Below are 24652 nucleotides of genomic sequence, written 5' to 3'. Positions count from 1 at the left end.
CCTGTTGTCGGTTTGCTTGCAATACGCTCATTAGAGCATGTGCGGGCAAATCGGCATTGAGGAGAGACTACCAGCAGTGAAAACCTTCCTTTAGATGTTTTGACGCGTTCGCTCTACATAGACATCTCTGCTGGCAAACACTCCATGCGCTATGCGCGGGTCTGTTCGCACCGCAATACACATAGATCTCGACTGGCAGAGTTGAAGGATCAAGCAGCAAGGATATGACCACCAACGGGAGTGCCTGTATAATATGCAGATTTGTTCACTCAGCGGGGATATGTTTGCTCTGTGAAGTCAATATCGTAATATCTATCTGCCTTAATGAAGGGATACACGCTCATGTCTTTCTACTGTGCCTGATCACCATAGTGGAAACATCATGGCTTTTTCCCTGCAGATAGCCTCACGTCTATGGAAACAGTAGTATAATCCTATTAGGCATTGTTCCCTGAGCCTTGCTGAGTGGGATTCACAGCAGTAGTAGTGGCGGGAAAGCATGCACGAGTTTGATCAGAGCAGCGTTCATGGTTCTACATGCTGGTTTCATTGTGTAGTGTTTTTCAATTGACAGGGATAGAGACACTGTGCAGTGCTCTCCAGTTCTCATATAAAGTCCCAAATTGCCCATTTCTTGTATCATTGTGTAGTGTTAGGCGTGAATTCCACTACACATGGGATTCATTGTTAACTACGGTGTGTGGATTTCCCACACACCAATGGCAGGAAGCCATGCATGCTGTTTTGCCCATTCACTATCGTGTACTCCCCTTTTCTATTGTATATTTGAATGTATACAAGTGTGTGAGCAACTTACGTCATGTGACTGTACATTTGGAACTGATTGGCTGATGTTGTATAGCCATCACTTCCTGCTGTTATCACTGTGTTGTCCCATAAATAAACTGAGCTCAATGCTTTAGGCAGGACATTCTTTCGCGCATCCAATGTGATAACAGCCTGTGTGTCTGTATTACTGGGTACTGTTGAGCGTGCTCCATTACCTTATACAAAAGAGCTGAAAACTGAGGGGATTTTGTCTGCTTGGCCTTATATCAATATCCAAAAGTGCATTTATTAGCGCAACGGAGTTACTTGCCCATCAAGCATACATTAAGATCCAAGACAGTGGGTTTCCGGCATTGCCCGGCCCCTTACCCTTCTTTCTTTTTTTGAGAATATCAACCATAACACTGTTTTTGTGATTTATAAGTGCAGGCCCAATGAAGCTGATGGGGGAATGGCCTACTTTAAGGCTGTGTATGAACGACTACAGATGCTGCTTTGGGTGGTGGTGCAAAGGAGCACAATTCTTTTTGCTGCTGTGGCCTGTAACGCCCCTGGCTATCGACCATTTAGTATTGTCAGGCTAAAAAAAATGTCTCTGACTTCCAGTCGCTATGGGTTACTGCACATAGATATCAATAGACCATGCTATTAATAAACTCAGAATGCATGGAGCAAAACCAGTGCAAAATAATCAAACCAAATGCAAGAACCAAAACTAGCTATGCTAAAATTTACCCAACCCAGTAAAAAATCACTATGGGCCATGATTAGGGGTAAACATCTGTAGAGAAAAAAAAAAGCATTAAGCTGGCCATACATGGTTAGAAAATTGTTTAAAAAACAGTAGTTTCTGATAAAGATCTGTAGAAAGTGCATGTGATAACGTCATTATTGTATCATTATATTTCCCCCAATTGTGGACATATTATTGATCGTTAACAACATTGATGATACATTTTTTCATCGATCAGCAGAAATGATGTGAAGATTTTTTGACCTTTGTTAACCCTCCTACTTGTCAACCATATTTAAAAGAAAGATTTTCCTTTTCATTGCTTGTACTTCCTTGGTTACACACACATGCCCTGTAGGTTTTTTCAAACTGTTTCCGATTGATTCCACTACCAACGTTTAGAAAATTTTTTGTTTATGCTACAAGAATCAAACATGACAGTTTATTTTTTTGCCATAAAACTTTGCATTTCGATAATCAAAATGAACCCTGCTAACATTTTGAATGTTGAACAATCGAGCGTATCAAACACTTTTTTGAACAATTGTCTTAACCGTGTATGGCCACCATTACAGTTGTTGGATTATCTAGGTGTACCTGCCAGGCTTATTTAAAGAAGAACTCCAGGAAAAAATGTATTTTCCCATTCAGTAAGGTCTGCTCGTTTTCGTCTAGGGCAGTGATGGTGAACCTTGGCACCCCAAATGTTTTGGAACTACATTTCCCATGATGCTCATGCACTCTGCAGTGTAGTTGAACATTATGGGAAATGTAGTTCCAAAACATCTGGGGTGCCAAGGTTCGCCATCACTGGTCTAGGGGATTGCAGAGCAGAGATATACTTACCTAATCAGAATAGGTCCCCACCTCTCCTGCCTGTCCCCCCCCCCCTTCTCTCCGCATGCTAGCTGTCCTGTGAATGCTCTTTTCCTGACGTCATCATGCCCATAGGCTCTGGACATGAGGACGGCAGGAACAGTCCACCGCTGGACATGGGGGAGCGCGATTTTCTGGAGGATCGAAGAACCGGGTAAGTACAGCTTAAAAAAAAATTGCTTTTTAACCATACAGTGCAAGCACAGCTCCACTACATGGGTAAATAAAAAAATATTTCATGGAGTTCTTCTTTTAGGTTAATGCAAAATGCAATGATAGCGTGTAAAGTGAAATAACCCAATCACAAAAAAAAAAAAGATGAGTGTACATTTACCTAGACTGGCCCCTGGGATGAAACCCAGCCACATAGCTTGATATGTAAATTGAAAGCTGAGCCACACCCTCTCACCTCCTGGACCTTCTGATTGGCCTTCTACTGTAATCGCCATCCCGGCTGGTCTACAGGAAGGTGTGAGATGGACAGACCAGATCTCAGCACTGCCAGAAAGTGTCAACTGGTGTTGATTTCCAGAACCATTTCAATGTTACCTAAATTCTACTGAGGCACTATGGGTTACTGTACTTTGCACACAGTTTTTACTTTACACTATAACAGCTTCAACTCTTCTGGGAAGGCTGTCCACAAGGTTTAGGAGTGTGTCTATGGGAATGTTTGACCATTCTTCCAGAAGCGCATTTGTGATATCAGGCACTGATGTTGGACGAGAAGGCCTGGTTTGTAGTGTCCCAAAATTCATCCCAAAGTTTTATATCAGGTTGAGGTCAGGACTCCACCCAAACTCGCTCATCCGTGTCTCGTGTCTTTATGGACCTTGCTTTGTGCATTGGTTCAAATCCTTTGGTGGAGGGAGGATTATGTTGTGGGTTTGTTTTTCAGGTATTGTATTTTGCCCCTTAGTTCCAGTGAAGGGAACTTTTAAGGCGTCAGCATATCAAGACATTTTGGCCAATTTCATGCTCCCAACTTTGTGGGAACAGTTTGGTAATGGCCCCTTCCTGTTCCAACATGACTGCATACCAGTGCACAAAGCAAGGTCCATAAAGACATGAATGAGTGAGTTTGGGGTGGAGGAACTTGACTGGACTGCACAGAGTCCTGACCTCAACCAGATAGAACACATTTGGGATGAATTAGAGCGGAGACTGCGAGCCAGTCCTTCTCGTCCAACATCAGTGCCTGACCTCACAAATGTGCTTCTGGAAGAATGGTCAGACATTCCCATAGACACACTCCTAAACCTTGTGGACAGCCTTCCCAGAAGAGTTGAAGCTGTTATAGCTGCAAAGGGTGGGCCAACTCAATATGTATGTATGTATGTATGTACCATTGTATGTGTGTTTGTCTAATCCAATCCAAAAATTGAAAATAAATAATAAAGTAATGCATTTTCCAGTGTTGTGATGATATTATTATCCAAGGAAACACATTAATCCTAATCCATACACCCAAAGATGAATATATTAACTGTTCCACCTAACGTCTTTAATAATCTCATCATTTCAAGGGCACTACACAAATCCATGATAGTCACTGTCATACGTTTATGTCAATGCAAATATACATATACAAGTGATCACCTAAAATACTGAAGAATCCATGCACAAAAATGCATTAATAGAAAAATAGTGCAGCGCACTATTTCTGTTTACAAAAATGCATTAACATGAGAATAAAATACACAACCCTGCACAGTAACATATAATACAATTTATAAACAATATATCAAACCCTCCAAACATACACTTTCACCGTCCAGCCCCAGCCTTGTACTGGTCACCTATCCAAGCTGGTGTACATAGAATGGATGACTTCTCTTACATGCCACTATCCATAGAAGAATGTGTATTTATCAATGCTGATGTATCCCATGTATTCAGTTTGAATGTTTCTTTTCATATTTGAATGTGTCCATAATATAAAAAATAGGCACATATATGTGTATATAAATCAAGACACGCTACACGGATACGTCAAGATACGTCCGCTGATTATAAACTGCTTTTACCGTAAAAATAGTCTAAAAATAGGAGGATTACACCCAACCCTGTTACCATTCCCAAAACAAATCATGGAACAATTTCTGATGACAAAGAGCGAGTCTACATAGTCATCCACCGGGCTCATACACACAATAAACACTCCACTAATTCACTGTCAGGGGGAAAAAAAAAAAAAAACTATCCACACATAATCCAAATCAGCCACCCCCAACCATCAGCCATCCTCCTTCCACCCATTCATAGAAGTGGAGTAAGCCATGGCTGCTGCTGCTGCTGGAAATGACACAAATGACAATCTACACTGAAGGGGGTCCTATAGACCAATATTGCAGGATTCTCAGCCTTTCCCAATAAATAAACATCCCCCAAAACAGACAAAGCAGCCCTGTCATTACCCCCCCCCCCCCCCCCCCCTATAAATTCCAGCACAAGCAGCACCCACCCCCTCCTGGCATCTGTATGGCTGCCATGGTAGTGCTGAGGATTGGGTGATGGAGAATGGATGGGGAAAGGGATGTACAGGAGGATTACCCCAGTGCTGGCTCCAGGAAAAGCCTAGAATAGGAAGGAGCTGTCATACATTGTAACCCAGGAGAGGACCAGCTGGGATTACCTTAGCAACCAGAGAATCCGCTTCTCCTCCTCCTTCAGTGGCGGCTTCCTCGGCTGTGTGTGATCTCCCGGTCACAGGAATGTACGGTGCATGGTCCTGACAAGAGATGGGGTGCAGCCCCTCAGTGGAAGGAGGGAGGTGGGAAGGGGTCCCCCGGAGACAGGTCCATCCCTGTGTGTGCTGAACACTGGCTGAGTATGGATGAGAATAAACAGGACAAGCTGCTTCCCACCTCCTCCTCCTCTTCCTCCTCCTCCTCCCGCTCCGAGGATGCTGCAGTAGCCGGAGCGCTCTCTCATGGAGCTTTATGGTATGGAAGACAGTATCTTCCTCATCCCTCACCGGGGCACACATGTTCAGCGGCTGCCCGCTAGATGGCGCTGTGCGCGCTCCTCCCTATGTGTACGATGGGATGACTGGCTGCAGGTGAGGGGAGCAGACTGTGCGCTATGTGTCTGTCGGAGGTCATAAATCCCTCAAGTCACACACACCTGAGCTCACACACCTAGTGTTGCCACCTCACCCCTTTAATCATGGATACATGAATCACACAGGTAGTGAGGCTAATATAATTCACATAAAGCACTAAGCGTGTTAAATGACCACCTTAATCAGCCACAGAACCTGTGTAATTCATATGTGTCCTGGTTTAAAGGGATGAGGTGGTAAACCTACACACACCTCCAAGCAAGGTTGCTACCTCACCCCTTTAATCATGGATACATGAATCACACAGGTTGTGAGGCTAATATAATGCACATAAAGCACTAAGTGTGTTTAATGACCACCTTCATCAGCCACAGAACCGGTGCAATTCATATGTGAGGTGGTAACACTACACACACCTCCAAGCAAGGTTGCTACCTCGTTCCTTTAAAACCAAACACATATTAATTACACAGGTTCCGGGGCCAATTAAGGTCGTCGGTAAACTCATTTAGTGCCTTATGTGCATTGTATTAGCCTCAGAACCTGTGTAATTCATATGTTTTCTGTTTTAAAGGGATGAGGTGGCATTCCTACTCCAAGGTAGGGTTGCCACATCATCCTTTTAAAACCAAACACATATTAATTACACAGGTTCCGTGGCCGATTAAGGTGGTCGGTAAACTCACTTAGTACCTTATGTGCATTGTATTAGCCTCAGAACCGGTGTAATTCATATGTGAGGTGGTAACACTACACACACCTCCAAGCAAGGTTGCTACCTCATTCCTTTAAAACCAAACACATATTAATTACACAGGTTCCGTGGCCGATTAAGGTGGTCGGTAAACTCACTTAGCCTCAGAACCTGTGTAATTCATATGTTTTCTAAATGAGTTTACCGACCACCTTAATCGGCCACGGAATGGGCATGCCCAGAAGCTGTTTAGGAATGCGGCGCCGCACCGGAAGTGACGAGAGGGGCCGGTGCGGCGCATTCTGGGAGAAGAAGACGTGGAAAAAGACGCAGAAGAGGACCGCGCCGGCTTCAGCTGCCCACAAGAGAGATGGAAACGCTGTGGAAGAAATTTTATAAGTAAGTATTTCTTCTAAAAGGTAAGTGCGAACCGGGACAGATCAGAGGCTAGCCATTGTGGAATGTGCTAGCCCTGACTGTCCCGGGGGTATGCTTATTGAAAAATGACATCTGTGCCCGGAACTCCGCTTTAATCAGCCTCAGAACCTGGGTAATTAATATGTGTTTGGTTTTAAAGGAATGAGGCGGCAACCTGAAGTTCCACCGCCAAGGGTTGCCACCTCATTCCTTTAAGGCGGGTTTCCCTGCATCCAATTCATATGACAGGAGAGTGTGACCCACTCTCAATGGAGCCAGTGTTTTATCAAATTACTGCTACCCATCAGATAATGTAACGAAAGTGACGTTCAGTCAGCTGCATATGCGTTCCACCACTATGTATGGTTGCCACCTCATCCCTTTAACCACTTTACCACCGGAGGATTTCCCTGCTTTACGTCCAGGCCACTTTTTGCGATTCGGCACTGTGCGAATTTAACTGACAATTACGCGGTCATGCAACGCCATTCCCAAACAAAATTTACGTCCTTTTTTTCCCACAAACAGAGATTTCTTTTGGTGGTATTTGATAACCTCTGCGATTTTTATTTTTTGCGATATTAATTAAAAAAAGCGACAATTTTGAAAAAATAACAATATTTTTTCTACTTTGACAGTTAAAAAATATCCAATATATTCAATTTTTGTCATATATTTAGGTCAAAATGTATTTAGCTACATGTCTTTGACAAAAAAATTCTCAATGAGCGTGTTTTTAACTGCTTTAAGACCGAAGGATTTTACCCCATTCCTGACCAGGCCATATTTTGTGATTCGGCACTGTGTTACTTTAACGGACAATTGCGCGGTCGTGCAACGCTGTACCCAAACTAAATTTATGTCCCTTTTTTTCCCACAAACAGAGCTTTCTTTTGGTGGTATTTGATCACCTGTGCGATTTTTACTTTTTGTGCTATAAACAAAAAAAGAGCGACAATTAAAAATAATATTTTTCACATTTTTTTATATGAAATTCCCCAAAAAAAAATGTAAAAATCAAAATTTTTAACATTTTAGGCCAATTTGTTTTCTGCTACATATTTTTGGTAAAAAAATATCGCAATAAGCGATAATTTATGTAATTTTTATTGTTTTTTTTTTAAACTAGAAATGGCGGCAATCTGGTGGCGATCTGCAATTTTTTTTGCGGGACTGCGACATTGCGGCGGACAGATCGGACCCTTGACTGACATTTTTGACACTTTTGGGGGTACCAGTGACATTACTACAGTAATCAGTGCTATAAATATGCACTGTTACTGTAAAAATGACACTGGCAGGGAAGGGGTTAACTTTTATTGGTGATCAAGGGATTAATGGATGCCTGGTGCTTACTGACGTGTGTGGGGGGAGGGGACTGTGTGACACAGGCACAGATCGCAGGTTCAGCTATGCTGAATCCTGCAATCTGTCCCTGCCTGTCACTTAGGAGATCTGCCCGCTTTGTTTACACAAGCAGGCGAATCTCCACACTCGATCCCCAACGATCGGGGAAGAGCGGCGGTGATCACCGCCGCTCCTCCCCTGGCCCGACTCCCGCTGTGACTGAATACAGCGGGAGCGAGCCTCCGGCGGCGCGCGCGCACCACCGAGAGAGGGGAATGTCTGGTGACGTAGGTCTACGTCGCCAGACAATAAAGAGCCACTGTGCCGCAGTAGAGGCACAGTGAGCAGTGCTAAAGTGGTTAAACCAGGACACATAATAATTACACAGGTTCTGAGGCTAATATAATGCACATAGATGGCACTAAGTGAGTTCAATTACCACCTTAATCAGCCTCAGAACCTGTGTAATGAATGTGTGTCCTGGTTTAAAGGGATGAGGTGGCAACCCTACCGCTACCAGGTTTCCTAATCTGACAGAACACCTTGTCAGAAGGCAGCGGACATCTTACTACACCCAGCTACATCTAGAATGTCTGAGAATTTTAGCAATAAAGTGAGCGTATATAAATAAATATAGTATACTGACATCTGTGATGCTGTTTTGATGTTACATATTGAAAGAAGTTGGATGCCTGCAGTAGAAAGGTGGCAGAGGCCATGTTGGTACACCCTGCACTGCTCAGTGCTAAACCTTTAGGTTTTCAAAATTAAACATCCAAACAACATCACAAATGTGTACTATATTTATTTACATACATTTATTTTATTGCTAAAGTTACTCTGAAATTCAAGACATAGTTGGGTGTAGTAAGATGTCTTCTGACTGCAGGTGTTCTTTCAGATTAGCAAACCTGGTAGCGGTGGAACTCATAGGCAGCTGACAGGATGTCACTTCCATTACATTATCTGATGGGTAGCGTAATCTGATAGAACACTGATTCACACATCTCCAGGGTGGCCGTGGCACTGCAGAACACTGATTCACACATCTCCAGGGTGGTCGTGGCACTGCAGAAGAGTCCTGTGTGTCTTTGGCTCAGTTTCAGGTCCAAATTCAGGCTAAAATTTGGACCTGATTCCCCCTGAAATGGAGAACAGAGACGCACCGGACCCCTGCTGTGAGCGGCCCTGCAAATAGTGTGAACCAAGCCTAAAACCGAACACATATTAAATACGTACTGGGCACTTATACACCCTTGCTGACCAGACCAGATTTCAGCTTTCAGAGCTCTCACAGTTTGAATGACAATTGCACATGCAGCACTGTACCCATATATAGTTTTTTCTTTTTTTTTTTTACACAAATAGAGCTTTCTTTTGGTGGTATTTAATCCCCGCTGGATTTCTGATAGATGGCACTGGTGGGCACTGATTAGCAACACTGCAGGGCACTGGAGGGCAGTGATTAGCGGCACTGCGTGGGACTGATATCCCTCTAACAGAAGCCAGTTAACAGCTTTCTTCTTTTCTTTATGCTGACAGTGTGAGGGGAAAAAAGCCAATACCCAGCTTCTGTTTATTTTACATAGTTAGTCAGGTTGAAAAAAGACACAAGTCCATCTGGCTCAACCAATAAAAAACAAGCAAAAAAAAAAATAATGAAAACCCAACCATACAATCCCATATACACAATCCTATACCCGCAGTTGATCCAGAGGAAGGCAAAACCCCCCCCCAGTAAATCATGATCCAATTTGCTACAGCCAGGGCCGGCCTTTGGGGTGTGCGAGCCGTGCGGCTGCACAGGGCGCCATGGGCAACAAGGGCGCCGTGCGGCCATCACAGCTCGCAGAAGACCAGGTGATTCAGGCCGCACAGCGGGAGGTGAGCGGCGACCGCGGCCTGGACAGGGTTAACACAGGCCGCCGGCCACCGCTTACCTCCCGCTGTGCGGCTGTGCCTCGGTCACCCGTACTGAAGCAGTGAGGCGAGCTGTGTATCACACACAAGAGCTCTGTGTGAGGGGGGGTCTGTGATGTAAGGGGGGGCTCCGTGGGGGGGGGTCTGATATAAGGGGGGGGGGCTCCATGGGGGGTCTAATGTAAGGGGGCTTTGTGTGGGGGTCTGTGATGTAAGGGGAGGCTCTCTGATGTGGGGGGCTCCGTGGGGGGGGGCTGATGTAAGGGGGCTTTGTGATGTAAGGGGGGCTCTCTGATGTGGGGGGCTCCATGGGGGGTCTGATGTAAGGGGGCTTTGTGTGGGGGTCTGTGATGTAAGGGGGGCTCTCTGATGTGGGGGGCTCTGTGTGGGGGGGGCTCTGATGTAAGGGGGCTTTGTGTGGGGGGTCTGTGATGTAAGGGGGGCTTTGTGTGGGGGGTCTGTGATGTGGGGGGCTCCACGGGGGGGGGTCTGATGTAAGGGGGCTTTGCGTGGGGGGTCTGTGATGTAAGGGGGGGCTCTCTGTGTGGGGGGGCTCTCTGATGTAAGGGGGCTTTGTGTGGGGGGTCTCTGATGTGAGGGGGGCTTTGTGTGTGTAGGGGAGCTTTGTGTGTGGAGTCTCTGATGTGAGGGGGCTTTGTGTGTGGGGTCTCTGATGTGAGGGGGCTTTGTGTGGGGGGTCTCTGATGTAAGGGGGCTCTGAGTGTGGGGTCTCTGATGTGTGGGGTCTCTGATGTGAGGGGGGCTTTGTGTGTGTAGGGGGTCTCTGATCTTAGGGGGGCTTTGTGTGGGGTCTATGATGTGAGGGGGTCTCTGTGTGTGGGGGTCTCTGATGTGTGTAGGGGGTCTCTGATGTAAGTGGGGCTTTGTGTGGAGGGGCTCTGAAGTGAGGGGGGCTTTGTGTGGGGAGGGCTCTCTGATGTAGGGGGCCTCTAAATTAAGGGGGGCTTTGTGTGGGGGGTCTCTGATGTGAGGGGGGCTCTGTGTGGGGAGGGCTCTCTGATGTAGGGGGCCTCTAAATTAAGGGGGCTTTGTATGGGGGGTCTCTGATGTGAGGGGGGGCTCTGTGTGGGGAGGGCTCTCTGATGTAGGGGGCCTCTAAATTAAGGGGGGCTTTGTGTGGGGGGTCTCTGATGTAAAGGGGGCTCTGTGTGGGGGTCTCTGATGTGTGGGGGGTCTCTGATGTAAGGGGGGCTAAGTTATTAGTGATCATAAAAAAGAAAAGTAAAATAAAGTGCAAAAAAGGTGCAAGAAAATGCGCGCAGGGGAGGGGGGGGGGCGCCACAGGATTAGCTCGCACAGGGCGCCTGAACACCTAAGGCCGGCCCTGGTTACAGCAGGGGAAAAAAATTCCTTCGTGATCCCAGAGAGGCAATCGGATATTCCCTGGATAAACTTTACCTATAAATATTAGTACCCAGTTATATTATGCACACCCAGAAAAGAATCCAGGCCTTTTTAAAAGCAATCTAGTGACCTAGCCAGAACCACCTCTGGAGGGAGTCTATTCCACATTTTCACAGCTTACACAGTGAAGAAACCTTTCCGTATTTGGAGACAAAATCTGTTTTCCTCTAGATGTAAGAGTGCCCCCTTGTCCTCTGTGTTGACCTTAAAGTGAAAAACTCAACACTATATGGACCCGCCCATATGTATTTATACATGTTGATCATATCCCCCTTAATCTCCTTTTCTCAAGAGAGAATAAATTCAGTTCTTCTAATCTTTTCTCATAGCTGAGCTCCTCCATGCCTCTTTTCAGTTTGGTTGCCCTTCTGTGCACTTTCTCCAGTTCCCCGATATCCTTTTTAAGAACTGGTGCCCAAAACTGAACTGCATATTCTGGATGAGGTCTTACTAATGATTTGTACAGGGGCAAAATGATATCTCTCTCTCTGGAGTCCATGCCTCTGTTAATACAAGAAAGGACTTAGCATGCAATGCCAAGCTGCGGTTTCCAAAGCAAGCAATTATTAAGCCTATGGTCTACCAGAACACCCAGATCTTTCTCCGCTATGGATTCCCCCAGTTCTACTCCGTCTAGTATGTATGCTGCATGTGTCCCCCCCCCCCCAGGTGCATAACTTTACATTTATCAACATTAAACCTCATTTGCCACGTAATTGCCAAATGAAACAGTGCATTGAGGTCAGATTGTAAATTGGAGACGTCCTGTAAAGAAGTTATTCCACTGCAAAGCTTGGTGTCATCTGCAAAGACTGAAATGGTTATTTTAGTCCCAGATGCTATATCCTTTATAGTCCCAGATGCTATATCCTTTATAAAGTTATTAAAAAGTACGGGTCCCAACACTGAACCTTGGGGTACACCACTGATAACCTTAGACCATTCAGAGTAAAAATCATTAACCCCTACTCTCTAAATTCTATCTTTTAGCCAATTTTCTATCTTTTAGCCAATTTTCTAACAATTTACAAACTGATCTTTCCAAGCCTGTAGACTTTACCTTACACATTAGCCGTGTGTGGGGAACTGTATCAAATGCTTTTGCAAAATCCAAGTATACTACGTCCACAGCCACCCCTCTGTCCAAGGTTTTACTTACCTCCTCATAAAAAGAAATCAGGTTTGTTTGACAACTTCTGTCTTTCATAAAGCCATGCTGTCTGTTGGTTAAAATATTTTTTTCCAGCAAGAACTCATCTATGTGGTCTTTTATTAAACTCTCCAATATCTTCCCGACTATAGAAGTTAAACTAACAGGTCTATAGTTACTTGGCAAAGACTTTGATCCCTTTTTAAATATCCATGATCAGCTGATCATGTAGTAAAGGTCACGCTGTGATTTGCCCTTTACCCGATCTGTGATCAGCCGAATCCGATGCCCTCCCGGCATTTTAAGTCCACGCTGTAGCCATCTTTTGGCTATAGCGCGGGCGCCAAGAAGTTAATTACATAGGTTCTGTGGCTAATTAAGGTGATAATTAAACTCACTAAGCCCCCGTTCACATCTACGCAATTTGAAATGCGATTTGACAGGTGCCTATTCCCACCAATGGAACCATCCCAATCAGTGCGATGCCGACTTTGCGGCGCCGCACCGATTTCCAAAAGTAGTTCCTGCACTACTTCTGGTGACTTGGGTGACTTCAATAGACATCTGTGCATTAACCCGCACAGATTTCTTTCAAGTCGCCCCCGAAGTCGGACTGAAATGCAGCTTTAAAAGTTCAGATGAAGTTGCACAATTTCAAAGCCGCGTACAATGTGAACAAAGTTTTAGTGCCTTACCTGCATTAAATCAGCCACAGAACCTGTGTAATTAACCACTTCAGCTCTAGAAGGTTTACCCCCCTCCCCCAATGGCCAGGCCATTTTTTGTGATACGGCACTGCGTTATTTAACTGACAATTGCACGGTCGTGCGATGCTGTCCCTAAACAAAATTACAACATAAACATACATAAAATAAACAACTTAAAATACACATCAATGTAAGGCGATGCACATCCATTTTTCAAGTACTTTTATTTATTTTGTGTAAACAGGCCCTTAAAGCAGAATAGGGTGTTTTTAATTCCTGTTAACCTCAATCGGAGCTCAGGAAAAAAAATGCACTCCAAAATAATAGTCCATGGGGCCAAAAATGTGCAATTCTGCCCTGAAGGAACTCCTGTACAGCATGTCACTTCTAAAAACATGGAAAAAACATACAAAAAAAAAAAAAAGTCTGAAACTCACCAACATATGAGGTGTGTCTAAAAAGTTCGGTGAATGGTCTGATATCTCAACGGCAACATGGGCCAGGGGCGCCGGCGCATGCACATGGCTATCCAGAGACATGTCGAGAAGCACCACCTAGCGCGGAGTACACGTGACCATCAGGGTAAACATGTTGCGGGTAGTTGAACATAGTCAGTGTGAGAGGTAGGGTCACAGTGCAATGGAGCAATGAGTGATCGAGGAAGTTTTGAGAGGGTTGCTATGACGCATCCTCCATATTCGGCTGGAGTTGCACAGGACTGGACAGTAGATGTTGCTGCATGATAACGCGCCTGTGCACTGTGCAATCCATGTGCGCCAATTCATGGCTCAGCGTGGTGTACCTGTTCTCCATCATCCACTGTACTCCCCTGATCTGGCACCTGCGGACTTCTTTCTGTTTCCCTGCCTGAAGAGCGCCATGAAAGACGCACATTTTCGGACGTGGCGGCAGTTTAAGAATGTGTGACAGTTGTTCTGCAATCAATTCCTAAAGAGGCCTTTGCTGACAGTTTCCAGAAGCTTTATGTAAATTGAAAAAAGTGTGCTTTGAAGGATGGCAATTATTTTGAATGCCAATAAAGATAATTTGCCTGTATCTTTTGTTTAGTTTTTTTTCTGATACCATTCACGAGTTTTTTTAGACACACCTTGTACGCTATGCTCAAGTATGAATAGGGGCTAAAAGGGAGCTGAAGATGAGACAAAAATGCAGTAATATATACACCAAAACAATCTGCCAGTCAAACTGTCTAACTTTTTAATGTGTGCATGGAGTAAATATGTTGGTTATATTATGACTCAGCATTGTTTTAGGGTGAGATTACATGACCTTTGGATGCTGAGGATTAGTTGGGTTGATGATCTGCAGGAAAATAATCTAAAGTTAGCAATAATCTGTTGCACGCATGTCCAACCAAATGCCCTGTAAAACCCCTGAAAGACAGAAGGTAAAACAAATCTTATAGGATACGTTTACCTTTGGGAACATGCTCCATGTTCCTCCTGTTTTTAAAAAAGAACCATGTAAAATGTTCCCAATCCGATGCATCTAGGGACAGCAAGCGAGGGCTCTTCTCCACCCCCTCGCTGTCACTATTTTTTTTTTAAACGCGGCTGAGCGGTGTCATTCATTCACAGAGTTCTGTGAATGGGAAACTACAAGTAACGACCACCTTTGTGGCTGTTGGGTTGAAGTACTCAATGAACAACCGGGGCCCTGTTGAGCACTCTAGGTAGTTAATTATCTCTTCCTGTCATTGTGTCTCTGCCTGCCCATACAAGCAGACAGGTACATTGACAAGTCAGCAGGAGTCCTGCATAGCTTTCCATGCTCCTAGTAAAAAGAATAATACATGCACATGTTTTTTTACCTGCAAGAGATGTGCATTTATTATTATTATTATTATTATTAATAATAATATTTTTGTTATTATTTTTAATATTATTAAACTTATTATTTTACCCCTGAATGCAGTTTTGCAAATTCATACATATGCTAGTAAAACTGAACATATCATGGCAACTACTTATTGTATTCAGGGGAATGTTACTTTTTTTTTTTTTTTTTATGTACAAATTGGGTTTTCATTTGATGGTAAATGCTAATGGTTATCTCCTTAAAAAAAATGTTATTACCAAAGTAAAACTGGCCCAAAATAGTTAAACCATATTTCTTGAAATGTAACTGTTTATTTCTTTCCGTCATTATGATCTACCACCAAAGAACAACCTAAAACACATTCTTCTACTCCTGACGATCGCAACGATATTCCATATGTTTTTGTTGGTTGTACCCATAGTAGGGCCCAGAAACAATAGTGTTCATTTTGTTTTTTGTTTTTTTATTTAATCCTACCCAAAACGCATTAACCCTGCCCTTTGGCCTGGCTTGTGACCTTTGACCCTAACCCTGACCTAAATCAAAAACTGATCTAGCTTAGCTATATTTTGTCTTTTTTTCTTTTTTTTTTTTACACTTTCTATATTGTTTACAGTCTTCTCCTCTAGCAAGAAGAGAAAAATAAATATAGTGTATCTTTTTCTCAATTCAAGAGGAGAAAGGACATGGGTTGGCTGTACAGTGACTGATCACTGTGATAGCCAATCACAGGCTTACACAGCGATCATGTGATTGAGTGCCAGTCCTCCTGTTTCCTGATCGTTATTAGACCCAGAGCTGTTGGTGATAACTCAGTCTCTGTGCTGGAAGTAGTCTGTGTAGCATGCTCTCAGCACAAAAACAGGTACTCACATATGCAAGCAACCCCACGAAAGAAGACCCACTTAAGTGATGCTGCATATATGTGTATGATCATGTTAAATGACTGTACTAGAGAAGCCTCAAAGCAATTGTGATCAATTTACTTGTGGTGCTGTGAGACACCTGACATTATCTAAGGTCGCACATCATTTCAGTAAATGCCTAGCTACAGAAATGTGTCAAAGACTAAATACATCTGTAGCACAGACCTAGTTAGGCTGCTAGGAAAATTTTGTTTTTGGCTCCTGTTGTAGCCAGAAGAACAGTAATTGTTTATTCTAGTTTGCTCTGGGCTGCACAGGCTGAGAGTTTGATTACTCCCTCGTGCCTCTAGAACAGGGGTCTTCAAACTATGGCCCTCCAGTTGTTCAGGAACTACAATTCCCATCATGCCTAGTCATGTCTGTGAATCTCAGAGTTTTACAATGCCTCATGGGATGTGTAGTTCCGTAACAGCTGGAGGGCCGTTGTTTGAGGATCCCTGCTCTAGAAGAAGTATATGCAGTTTAGAAAGGGAGAATTCAGATGACCAGCCTGAATATTGTGCAGTGCACAGCCATTCCATTGGGAAGGTGTACCCAGTTGGTGGCTTGGAAAGCTGTAAAATAGTTTGGAGCCCTGAGGAGATAATACTTTATTTTACCTGGGGGATGAATCATTGAGCTGAAAGGAGGAGGAGGCTGCTTGCCCCTGGCAACCCTGGGACTGGATGCTGAGCTACTTACAAGAAGCTAGATCCATGGGCTGATCCCGTTCCAGGATTCTGTGAGTAGAGCCTCCTATCTGCTCGGCAAGCTAGTTCATGGTCCCCAGCTATAAACCTTTAGGCTGTTCCAGGCTAGCCATTCTGTTCTGCAAGCTAGTTCATGGTCTCCAGTTGTGAACCTATAGACTGTTTCAGTTTAGCCTATCTGTTCTGCAAGCTAGTTCTTGGTCTTCTCCCATGAACCTATGGACTGTTCCAGTCTTGCTGCACCTGGTCTACAAAATATCTCTTGGTTCCCAGCTAAGAGTAAAAAGAAACTGTTCTGCTGCTGTTTATAGAGTTGTCTCTATGGAATTGTGTCCAAGCGTTTTGAAGTATCCGACACCACCCCAAATCAACTTCCCAATTCCTTTGAGCAGACAAATGCAGAAAAGGGCAATCCCCTAGACTGATTATAGAGCCAGAGTGAATGGACTGTTGATGTGTGCCTAGCTGCCTCTGTACTGTAGTGGGAATGAACCAGTTAATTTAAGCGGCTTCTACGGCGGTAGCGCTACACATGCAATGGGAGATTACCTAAAAAAGTTTTAGCTAGAGATAAAGCATTTTGAGATTTAGTTAAAACACAGTGGAAAGTGTAGTAACTATGTGCACAATACAGAAATCCATAGAAACCTATGACTAAACCTATCACTAAAAGTTAGTTGCTAGTGTCCTAGCAAGCAATGAAAGGGATGGGGGGAGAGGGTGGCACATATAGACATGCCCTGCTCTTTACCACAAAGTGGCCCCACCCACCCTGAGCATTCTCACCTGTCTCTGAACCATAATTTAGAGTTATTCTTAATGACCTCCAGTCTCCTTATCTTTAAACTGGTGGTAATTATTTTTTAATGTGTTTCAGCCATAGTGACATATTGTGAAAGTGGTGCAAAAAAGAACTACCTAAATCTGTCGCAACCTGTCTGAACTGTTATAACAAGGCTTTCATGAATTAGGTGCACTACTTTCTAATGTGCCAATCCCTCCATAAAAGTAGTGCCAATGCTTTATTGAATCGTGGCCAATGTGAGTTGAAATGGACACATGAAGTCTACTTGAAGTGTGTGAGGATGTCAATGCAGGAGCACAACAGGGAGACGGGCATTGAGAGTTAGGACTTAGGAAAGGCCTGAACAAAGACCTTTATGGCAGAATCACCAGGTAGTTTTTAAAGTGACTGTAAACGATCACCTTGTAAAACAACCTATTTAGTTTAAGGGTCCTTTCACACGGAGCGGACCGTATTTTGATCCACTCCAGCACTTTTTTTTTTTACTGACACGGATGCCTAAAACAGAAATGAAATGCAAAACATTTTTGTATAGATTTAAGAAAACATTATATACACCTTTTTCCCTTTTTTTATGTGATCACATTCCCTCTGTTCTAAGCTGCATAAGATCTGGGGGAGGAGAAGCAGTAGCAGACTGAGCTTCCCAGAGAATGGCTGTGCGGCTGGGGCGTGTCAGGACAAGTCTGAAAATTGGAGGAGAACAAACTGAGTCCCCAGCATAGCTGGAGAACTGACCATGGTGTACTCCCCTGCTTAGTGTGGTCAGGGACTGGCAGGAATTCCAGGGATTTCCCACAAAGGAAGCAATACAACAGGATACTTTCTCATACAAGTACATGGCACAGCAGTCACATATCCACATAACAGGAATATGAAGTGTTAGAGTAACAAACGCTTTAAAAAAAAAAACTGCAAATTTACAGATATCCAAAATATATTTTCAAAGTATCTTAACATGTGAAAGCTTATTTGAGATTTTAGTGAATAGGTTTATGTATAATTTAGGCAATTGTGAACACTCAGGTTTTAACAAACATGTTATACTTACCTGCTCTGTGCAATGGTATTGTACAAAGCAGCTCCAAACCTCCTCTTCTGTGGTTCCTTACTCCTCCTTTTGTCGGTGTGCCCCCATAGCAGGCCCTTTCTTTGAGCGGTACCACCAGTGGTCTCGCTCCTAGGCATGACTGTGTGCGTTCATTGACACACACAGTGTATCAGTGGTCCTGACTTCACTCCCTCTTCACAGAATTTGATTGACGGCAGCAGCAGCCAATGGCTCTCACTGCCTCAGCAAAGCCTGTGAGAGTGAGGAGAGGGGAGAGAACCGCTACAGACGGGCACAGTGTTGGATTCAGTGAGGACTCGCAGGGAAAGCATCAAGGTAAAAATGTGTAGCCTTTAGAACCACTTTTAAGGATGGGGTTAAAGAGAAACATTTTTTTTTTTTGTAGAAAACTGTTAAAACCCCTGTTAGTTGTTTTCTGTATGTGTCCTTTTGGGAGAATTTCCTAAATGTTCTACATTTCCTATCTTAATATACAATAGGAAGCGAGAGAAAATCTCTCCAAAGGAAGGGAATCCTCCTCTTAGATCATTGTCATCGAAACAAGTGTCCTCATTTGATTTAACATCTATTCCTGTTTTGGTGGCAACTCAAAAATTTGGACTTCCTATCACATTGGTCACGAATATAAAAAATATACCTGACAGGTTCTAACCTTTCCCTACTTTATCTAGGATGAAAAAAAATGGCTTAAGTTTCACTTCCATCATCAAGTCAAATGTATATTTATATCTAGCAAAAAACATTTAGGATTTTAATATTCTTTCATTTTAAAACAAAGGCCTACCAGCTTCAAAATGCACAAGCACTGGATATATGAGCTCCTTACAGCCTCAAAGTTCAAGCTTTATTAATGCAAGCCCCTTGGTTGGTGGGCACCTGGGCATTTTCATTACCCTAGGCTCAATATTAATAAATAATTCGTACTTGATTACTTTTAAAACTGTGCGGTATACAGATTGTATTTCTAACACTTAATTTCTAACACTTTATTACCACCAAGTATTTGATCCCTTTTTTTAATGTATTTAGCAGTTCTGTGTGTTTCAGAACAAGGCACGTTGTTATTCACTGGAAATGATGTCACTAATTGAATCAATCTACAAATATAAAATATAAATAATATAAAGTTTCCATAGGTGTATGTGAAAATAATGCATAGAATATATAGGTACATACAATCATACTATACACAATCATACAATAAAACACATAAAATATTGTTACACTACAACTGAATATATGCTTCTTAGCATATCCAAAATGATATGTGAACAGGTTTAAAATAAGTCCTCTTAGAAGGGTATATATAAATGTTTTCATCCTAAATATAATATGCACTGCCATACATTACTTATAAAAATTGCATTTACTAAAAGGCAGTTCTGGTATGTGTTCAAACCCCCCTCCCCTCCTTGGCATTAGGGACTATTTAAATTCAATCAAACAGTAAGTACACCTTAAAAGAGTTCCTATGGAAAGGTACCTAATCACCCCCTGTGGTATCAATTCCCCCTGCTTCCTGGTGCCCCCTGCCTCCCCCTTTAGTTTTGCCAGCTTCCCTCCTTTCCCTCAAAAATGTTTTTTTTTTTAAAACCTCAGAGAGATCTTTGCCATGAGGTGACATGTTGAACTTCTAGTGACCAGTATGAGAGAGTGAGACCGATAATACCAAAATTAACACACCTGCTCCCCATTCACACCCAAGACCTTCTAACACTAATGAGTCACATGACACCAGGGAGGGAAATGGCTAATTGGGCCCAATTTGGACATTTTCATTTAGGGGTGTACTTACTTTTTTGTCAGCAGTTTAGACATTAATAGCTGCGTGTTGAGGTATTTTGAGGGGACAGCAAATTTACACTGTTATACAAGCTGTACACTCACTACTTTACATTGTAGCAAAGTGTCATTTCTTCAGTGTTGTCACATGAAAAGGTATAATAAAAGATTTACAAAAATGTGAGGGGTGTACTTACTTTTGTGAGATATTGTAAGTCTTCAAGGGTAAACTTTGTAATAAATGATGGTGCTAGAAATATGGCTTGGTTCTAGGATAAGTAATTTGGTAAATGTATAAAGTAGCGATATGGCCATACCACCACTTTCTTCAGGATTGCAAAGCATGTGGAGCACAAATAAAATGGGTGAAGGAAAGAGTGTCATGTGACTAGCCTTTCCTCCAATCACAGAGTTCTCAATGTTGGTTAAGCAGAAAGAGCACTGTGACATACTGCAAGCATTACACCTCCGCTTACATTAATTTAACCACTTAAGCCCCGGAAGATTTTACCCCCATTCCGACCAGGGGGTATTTTGCGATTCGGCACTGCGGGACTTTAACGGACAATTGCGTGGTCATGCGACGCTGTACCTAAACGAATTTGGCGTCCTTTTTTTCCCACTAACAGAGCTTTCTTTTGGTGGTATTTGATCACCTGTGCGATTTTTTGATCACGCGCTATAAACAAAAAAAGAGCGTCAATTTTGCAAAAATAGCAATATTTTTCACATTTTTTTATATGAAATTCCCCAAAAAAAAATGTAAAAATCAAAATTTTTTTACTTTTTCGGCCAATTTGTTTTATGCTACCTATGTTTGGTAAAAAAAAATCGCAAAAAGCGTATTTTGATTGGTTTGCGCAAAAGTTATCGCGTTTACTAACAAAGGGAAAGATTTCTGTCATTTTTGTTGTTTTTTTTTTTAACGTGTAATGGCGGCGATCTGCGATTTTTTTTGCGGTACTGCGACATTGGGGCGGACAGATCGGACCCTTGACTGACATTTTTGACACTTTTGGGGTTACCAGTGACATTTCTACAGTAATCAGTGCTATATATATGCACTGTTACTGTAAAAATACACTGGTAGTGAAGGGGTTAACTTTATTTGGGAGGGAGGGGCTGTGTGTGTCCCTAGGGGCGTGATTCTAACTGTGATTGGCTGGGGCTTGAGCTGTATGGACACTGATCAACGGATCTACATACTAGATCCGAGTGATCAGTATCCTAACAGCAAGGAGAATGACAGGTGGCTTGTTTACACAAGCTGCCTGACATTCTCCCTCTCCCAGCCGATCGCCGAGTGACCGGCGGACATCGGGTCCGCTGGTCACACGCGCGGGGGGGTCCGTGACCACGCGGGAGCGGGAGCGCGCCTCCGGGGGCGCGCGCTCGCTCCCTAGACCCTCACAAGCAAGCAACGTAGACCTACGTTAGTTTGCCTGTGAGGGGCTAACCGCCGACGTAGATAGTCGTGCGGCGGTCGGCATGTGGTTAATAAACATATTACCTCAGAATACAGGGGAGAGTGAATAGTGGTATCTACTCTGCAATATAATGGACCCTCTTTTGGCTTTGTGTGTGTGGAGGAGACATCTGCTGGGGGTTATCTTTGTCAATTTGCCCATAGGAACTCTGAGTATCATGATATTGTGGGAGCAACTGGGATTATTATACTAGTTATGAAACGAGGAAGTCCCCTGCGGGACGGAAGCTTGAACTGAGGTGCTTTGTTTGAAGGACTCAATCTCCTAAACAAGCTGTTGGTGAAACACATTGAGAAAACAGCCGCTATGATGTGCATATATGAAGTGGACTCAGAATATAAAGAAAGGAGTGGCAAATAATTACTATACTAAGCCCAAGGGTATAGTGTGTAGGAATACCTCAATTTAGAAGTGATTGTTGAGACCAACTATAGAATACTTTTCTGCAATCAAAGGTCAGAAGTGATTGTTGAGACCAACTATAGAATACTTTTCTGCAATCAAAGGTCACTGTAAATTACTAGTGTATTGTAAATCGTAAAAAAAAAAAAAAAAAAAAAAAAAATTGTGTATTAAATAAAGCAGAATTGTATTATTTTTAACATATGGTTTCAGATTTGTATTTGGTACCTAAAATTCCAACCCTCTTAGGGACTAGTGCTGCACCATTCCTTACCATTCTTTATTCAATTTTCACTGGGTGTGAGGGGCTTAGGCCGGCCATAGACGATTCGAATCTCAGCCAGTTCTGCAAGAACTGGCCAAAATTCAAAGCATGTATGGGCAGACTGCACCAAATTGTACCAAATTGAATCGATCAACATGGGTACAACCAGCCTGCCTGATTTTGCATGCAATTATCGCTAGGGGCTGATATAGCCACTAGCAATAATCACTGTCTTCTCCCATTGGGGACAGCTTCCCCGTCACCCTGCCAGGAGAACACAATTGCTCGGTGGGAGGGATTCTCCCGTCAACACGCTCTGTCACAACCCGTGACTGCAAGAAAGAAATTCGCTCCGTGTATGTTAGAGTTAGGTTTCTGAGCGTGAAAGACTCCGTTTGTAAGAAATTACAGCTTATTTCGGGTTTGATTCGGATCCCAGCTCACCCACTACTCAGGAGAGCAATGGTTAGGAATGTACAGTGCATTGCGAAAGTATTCGGCCCCCTTGAACTTTTCAACCTTTTGCCACATTTCAGGCTTCAAACATAAAGATATAAAACTGTAATTTTTTGTGAAGAATCAACAACAAGTGGGACACAATCATGAAGTGGAACGAAATTTATTGGATATTTCAAACTTTGTTAACAAATAAAAAACTGAAAAATTGGGCGTGCAGAATTATTCAGCCCCTTTACTTTCAGTGCAGCAAACTCTCTCCAGAAGTTCAGTGAGGATCTCTGAATGATCCAATGTTGACCTAAATGACTAATGATGATAAATAGAATCCACCTGTGTGTAATCAAGTCTACGTATAAATGCACCTGCACTGTGATAGTCTCAGAGGTCCGTTTAAAGCTCAGAGAGCATCATGAAGAACAAGGAACACACCAGGCAGGTCCGAGATACTGTTGTGGAGAAGTTTAAAGCTGGATTTGGATACAAAAAGATTTCCCAAGCTTTAAACATCCCAAGGAGCACTGTGCAAGCGATAAAATTGAAATGGAAGGAGTATCAGACCACTGCAAATCTACGAAGACCTGGCTGTCCCTCCAAACTTTGAGCTCATACAAGGAGAAGACTGATCAGATATGCAGCCAAGAGGCCCATGATCACTCTGGATGAACTGCAGAGATATACAGCTGAGGTGGGAGACTCTGTCCATAGGACAACAATCAGTCGTATACTGCACAAATCTGGCCTTTATGGAAGAGTGGCATGAAGAAAGCCATTTCTTAAAGATAGATCCATAAAAAGTGTCGTTTAAAGTTTGCCACAAGCCACCTGGGAGACACACCAAACATGTGGAAGAAGGTGCTCTGGTCAGATGAAACCAAAATCAAACTTTTTGGCAACAATGCAAAACGTTATGTTTGGCGTAAAAGCAACACAGCTCATCACCCTGAACACACCATCCCCACTGTCAAACATGGTGGTGGCAGCATCATGGTTTGGGCCTGATTTTCTTCAGCAGGGACAGGGAAGATGGTTAAAATTGATGGGAAGATGGATGGAGCCAAATACAGGACCATTCTGGAAGAAAACCTGATGGAGTCTGCAAAAGACCTGAGACTGGGAGGGAGATTTGTCTTCCAACAAGACAATGATCCAAAACATAAAGCAAAATCTACAATGGAATGGTTCACAAATAAACATATCCAGGTATTAGAATGGCCAAGTCAAAGTCCAGACCTGAATCCAATTGAGAATCTGTGGAAAGAACTGAAAACTGCTGTTCACAAACGCTCTCCATCCAACCTCACTGAGCTCGAGCTGTTTTGCAAGGAGGAATGGGCAAAAATTTCAGTCTCTCGATGTGCAAAACTGATAGAGACATACCCCAAGCGACTTACAGCTGTAATTGCAGCAAAAGGTGGCGCTACAAAGTATTAACTTAAAGCGGAGTTCCACCCAAAAGTGGAACTTCCACTTTAGGTATTCTAACCCCCTGACATGCCACATTTGGTATGTCATTTTTGGGGGGGGGGGGGAGCGGGTACCTAGTTTTGACAGGTACCCGCTCCCACTTCCGCTCGGAGCGCCGCGGCGCCCTGAACGGAAGTTCTCCTCTCCCCCTCCCTCCCTGCAATCTTCTGGGACATGTCAGAGGTCCCAGAAGATTGCCGGCCAATCAAGACGCGCAGCGCGACTCGCGCATGCGCAGTGGGTACCCAGCTGTGAAGCCGCAAACTGTCACAGCCGGGTGCCCACAGCAGTGATGCCGGCGCCGAGGAAGAGGATCGAGGCTTCGGGCGGCCGCATCGCT

General features: G+C 43.5%; 1 protein-coding gene across 3 annotated transcripts in view; it reads right to left on the bottom strand.

Moving 5' to 3' along the window:
- RGS6 (regulator of G protein signaling 6) overlaps positions 1-5296 on the bottom strand; it is a gene marked incomplete at its 5' end in the record, with an annotated part of 657279 nt that extends 651983 nt beyond the window's left edge. Inside the window, one exon of one of the 3 annotated variants that reach the window (XM_082275029.1) lies at positions 5034-5296. Coding sequence is in view for 1 of the 3 variants with exons in the window: in XM_082275027.1 (XP_082131153.1) it covers positions 4952-4998 (47 nt within the window). Of the gene's footprint in view, positions 1-4951; positions 4999-5033 lie in introns of those variants that run through there. The other 2 variants (XM_082275027.1, XM_082275028.1) reach the window with 2 other exon arrangements.
- Between the last annotated feature and the right edge of the window lie 19356 nt (positions 5297-24652).

The sequence above is a fragment of the Pelophylax lessonae genome, assembly GCF_965119305.1.
Source record: "Pelophylax lessonae genome assembly, chromosome: 13".
Taxonomy (NCBI): Eukaryota; Metazoa; Chordata; class Amphibia; order Anura; family Ranidae; genus Pelophylax; species Pelophylax lessonae.
Note: the sequence above shows the minus strand (reverse complement) of the source record. Positions and strands in the feature narration are given on the sequence as shown.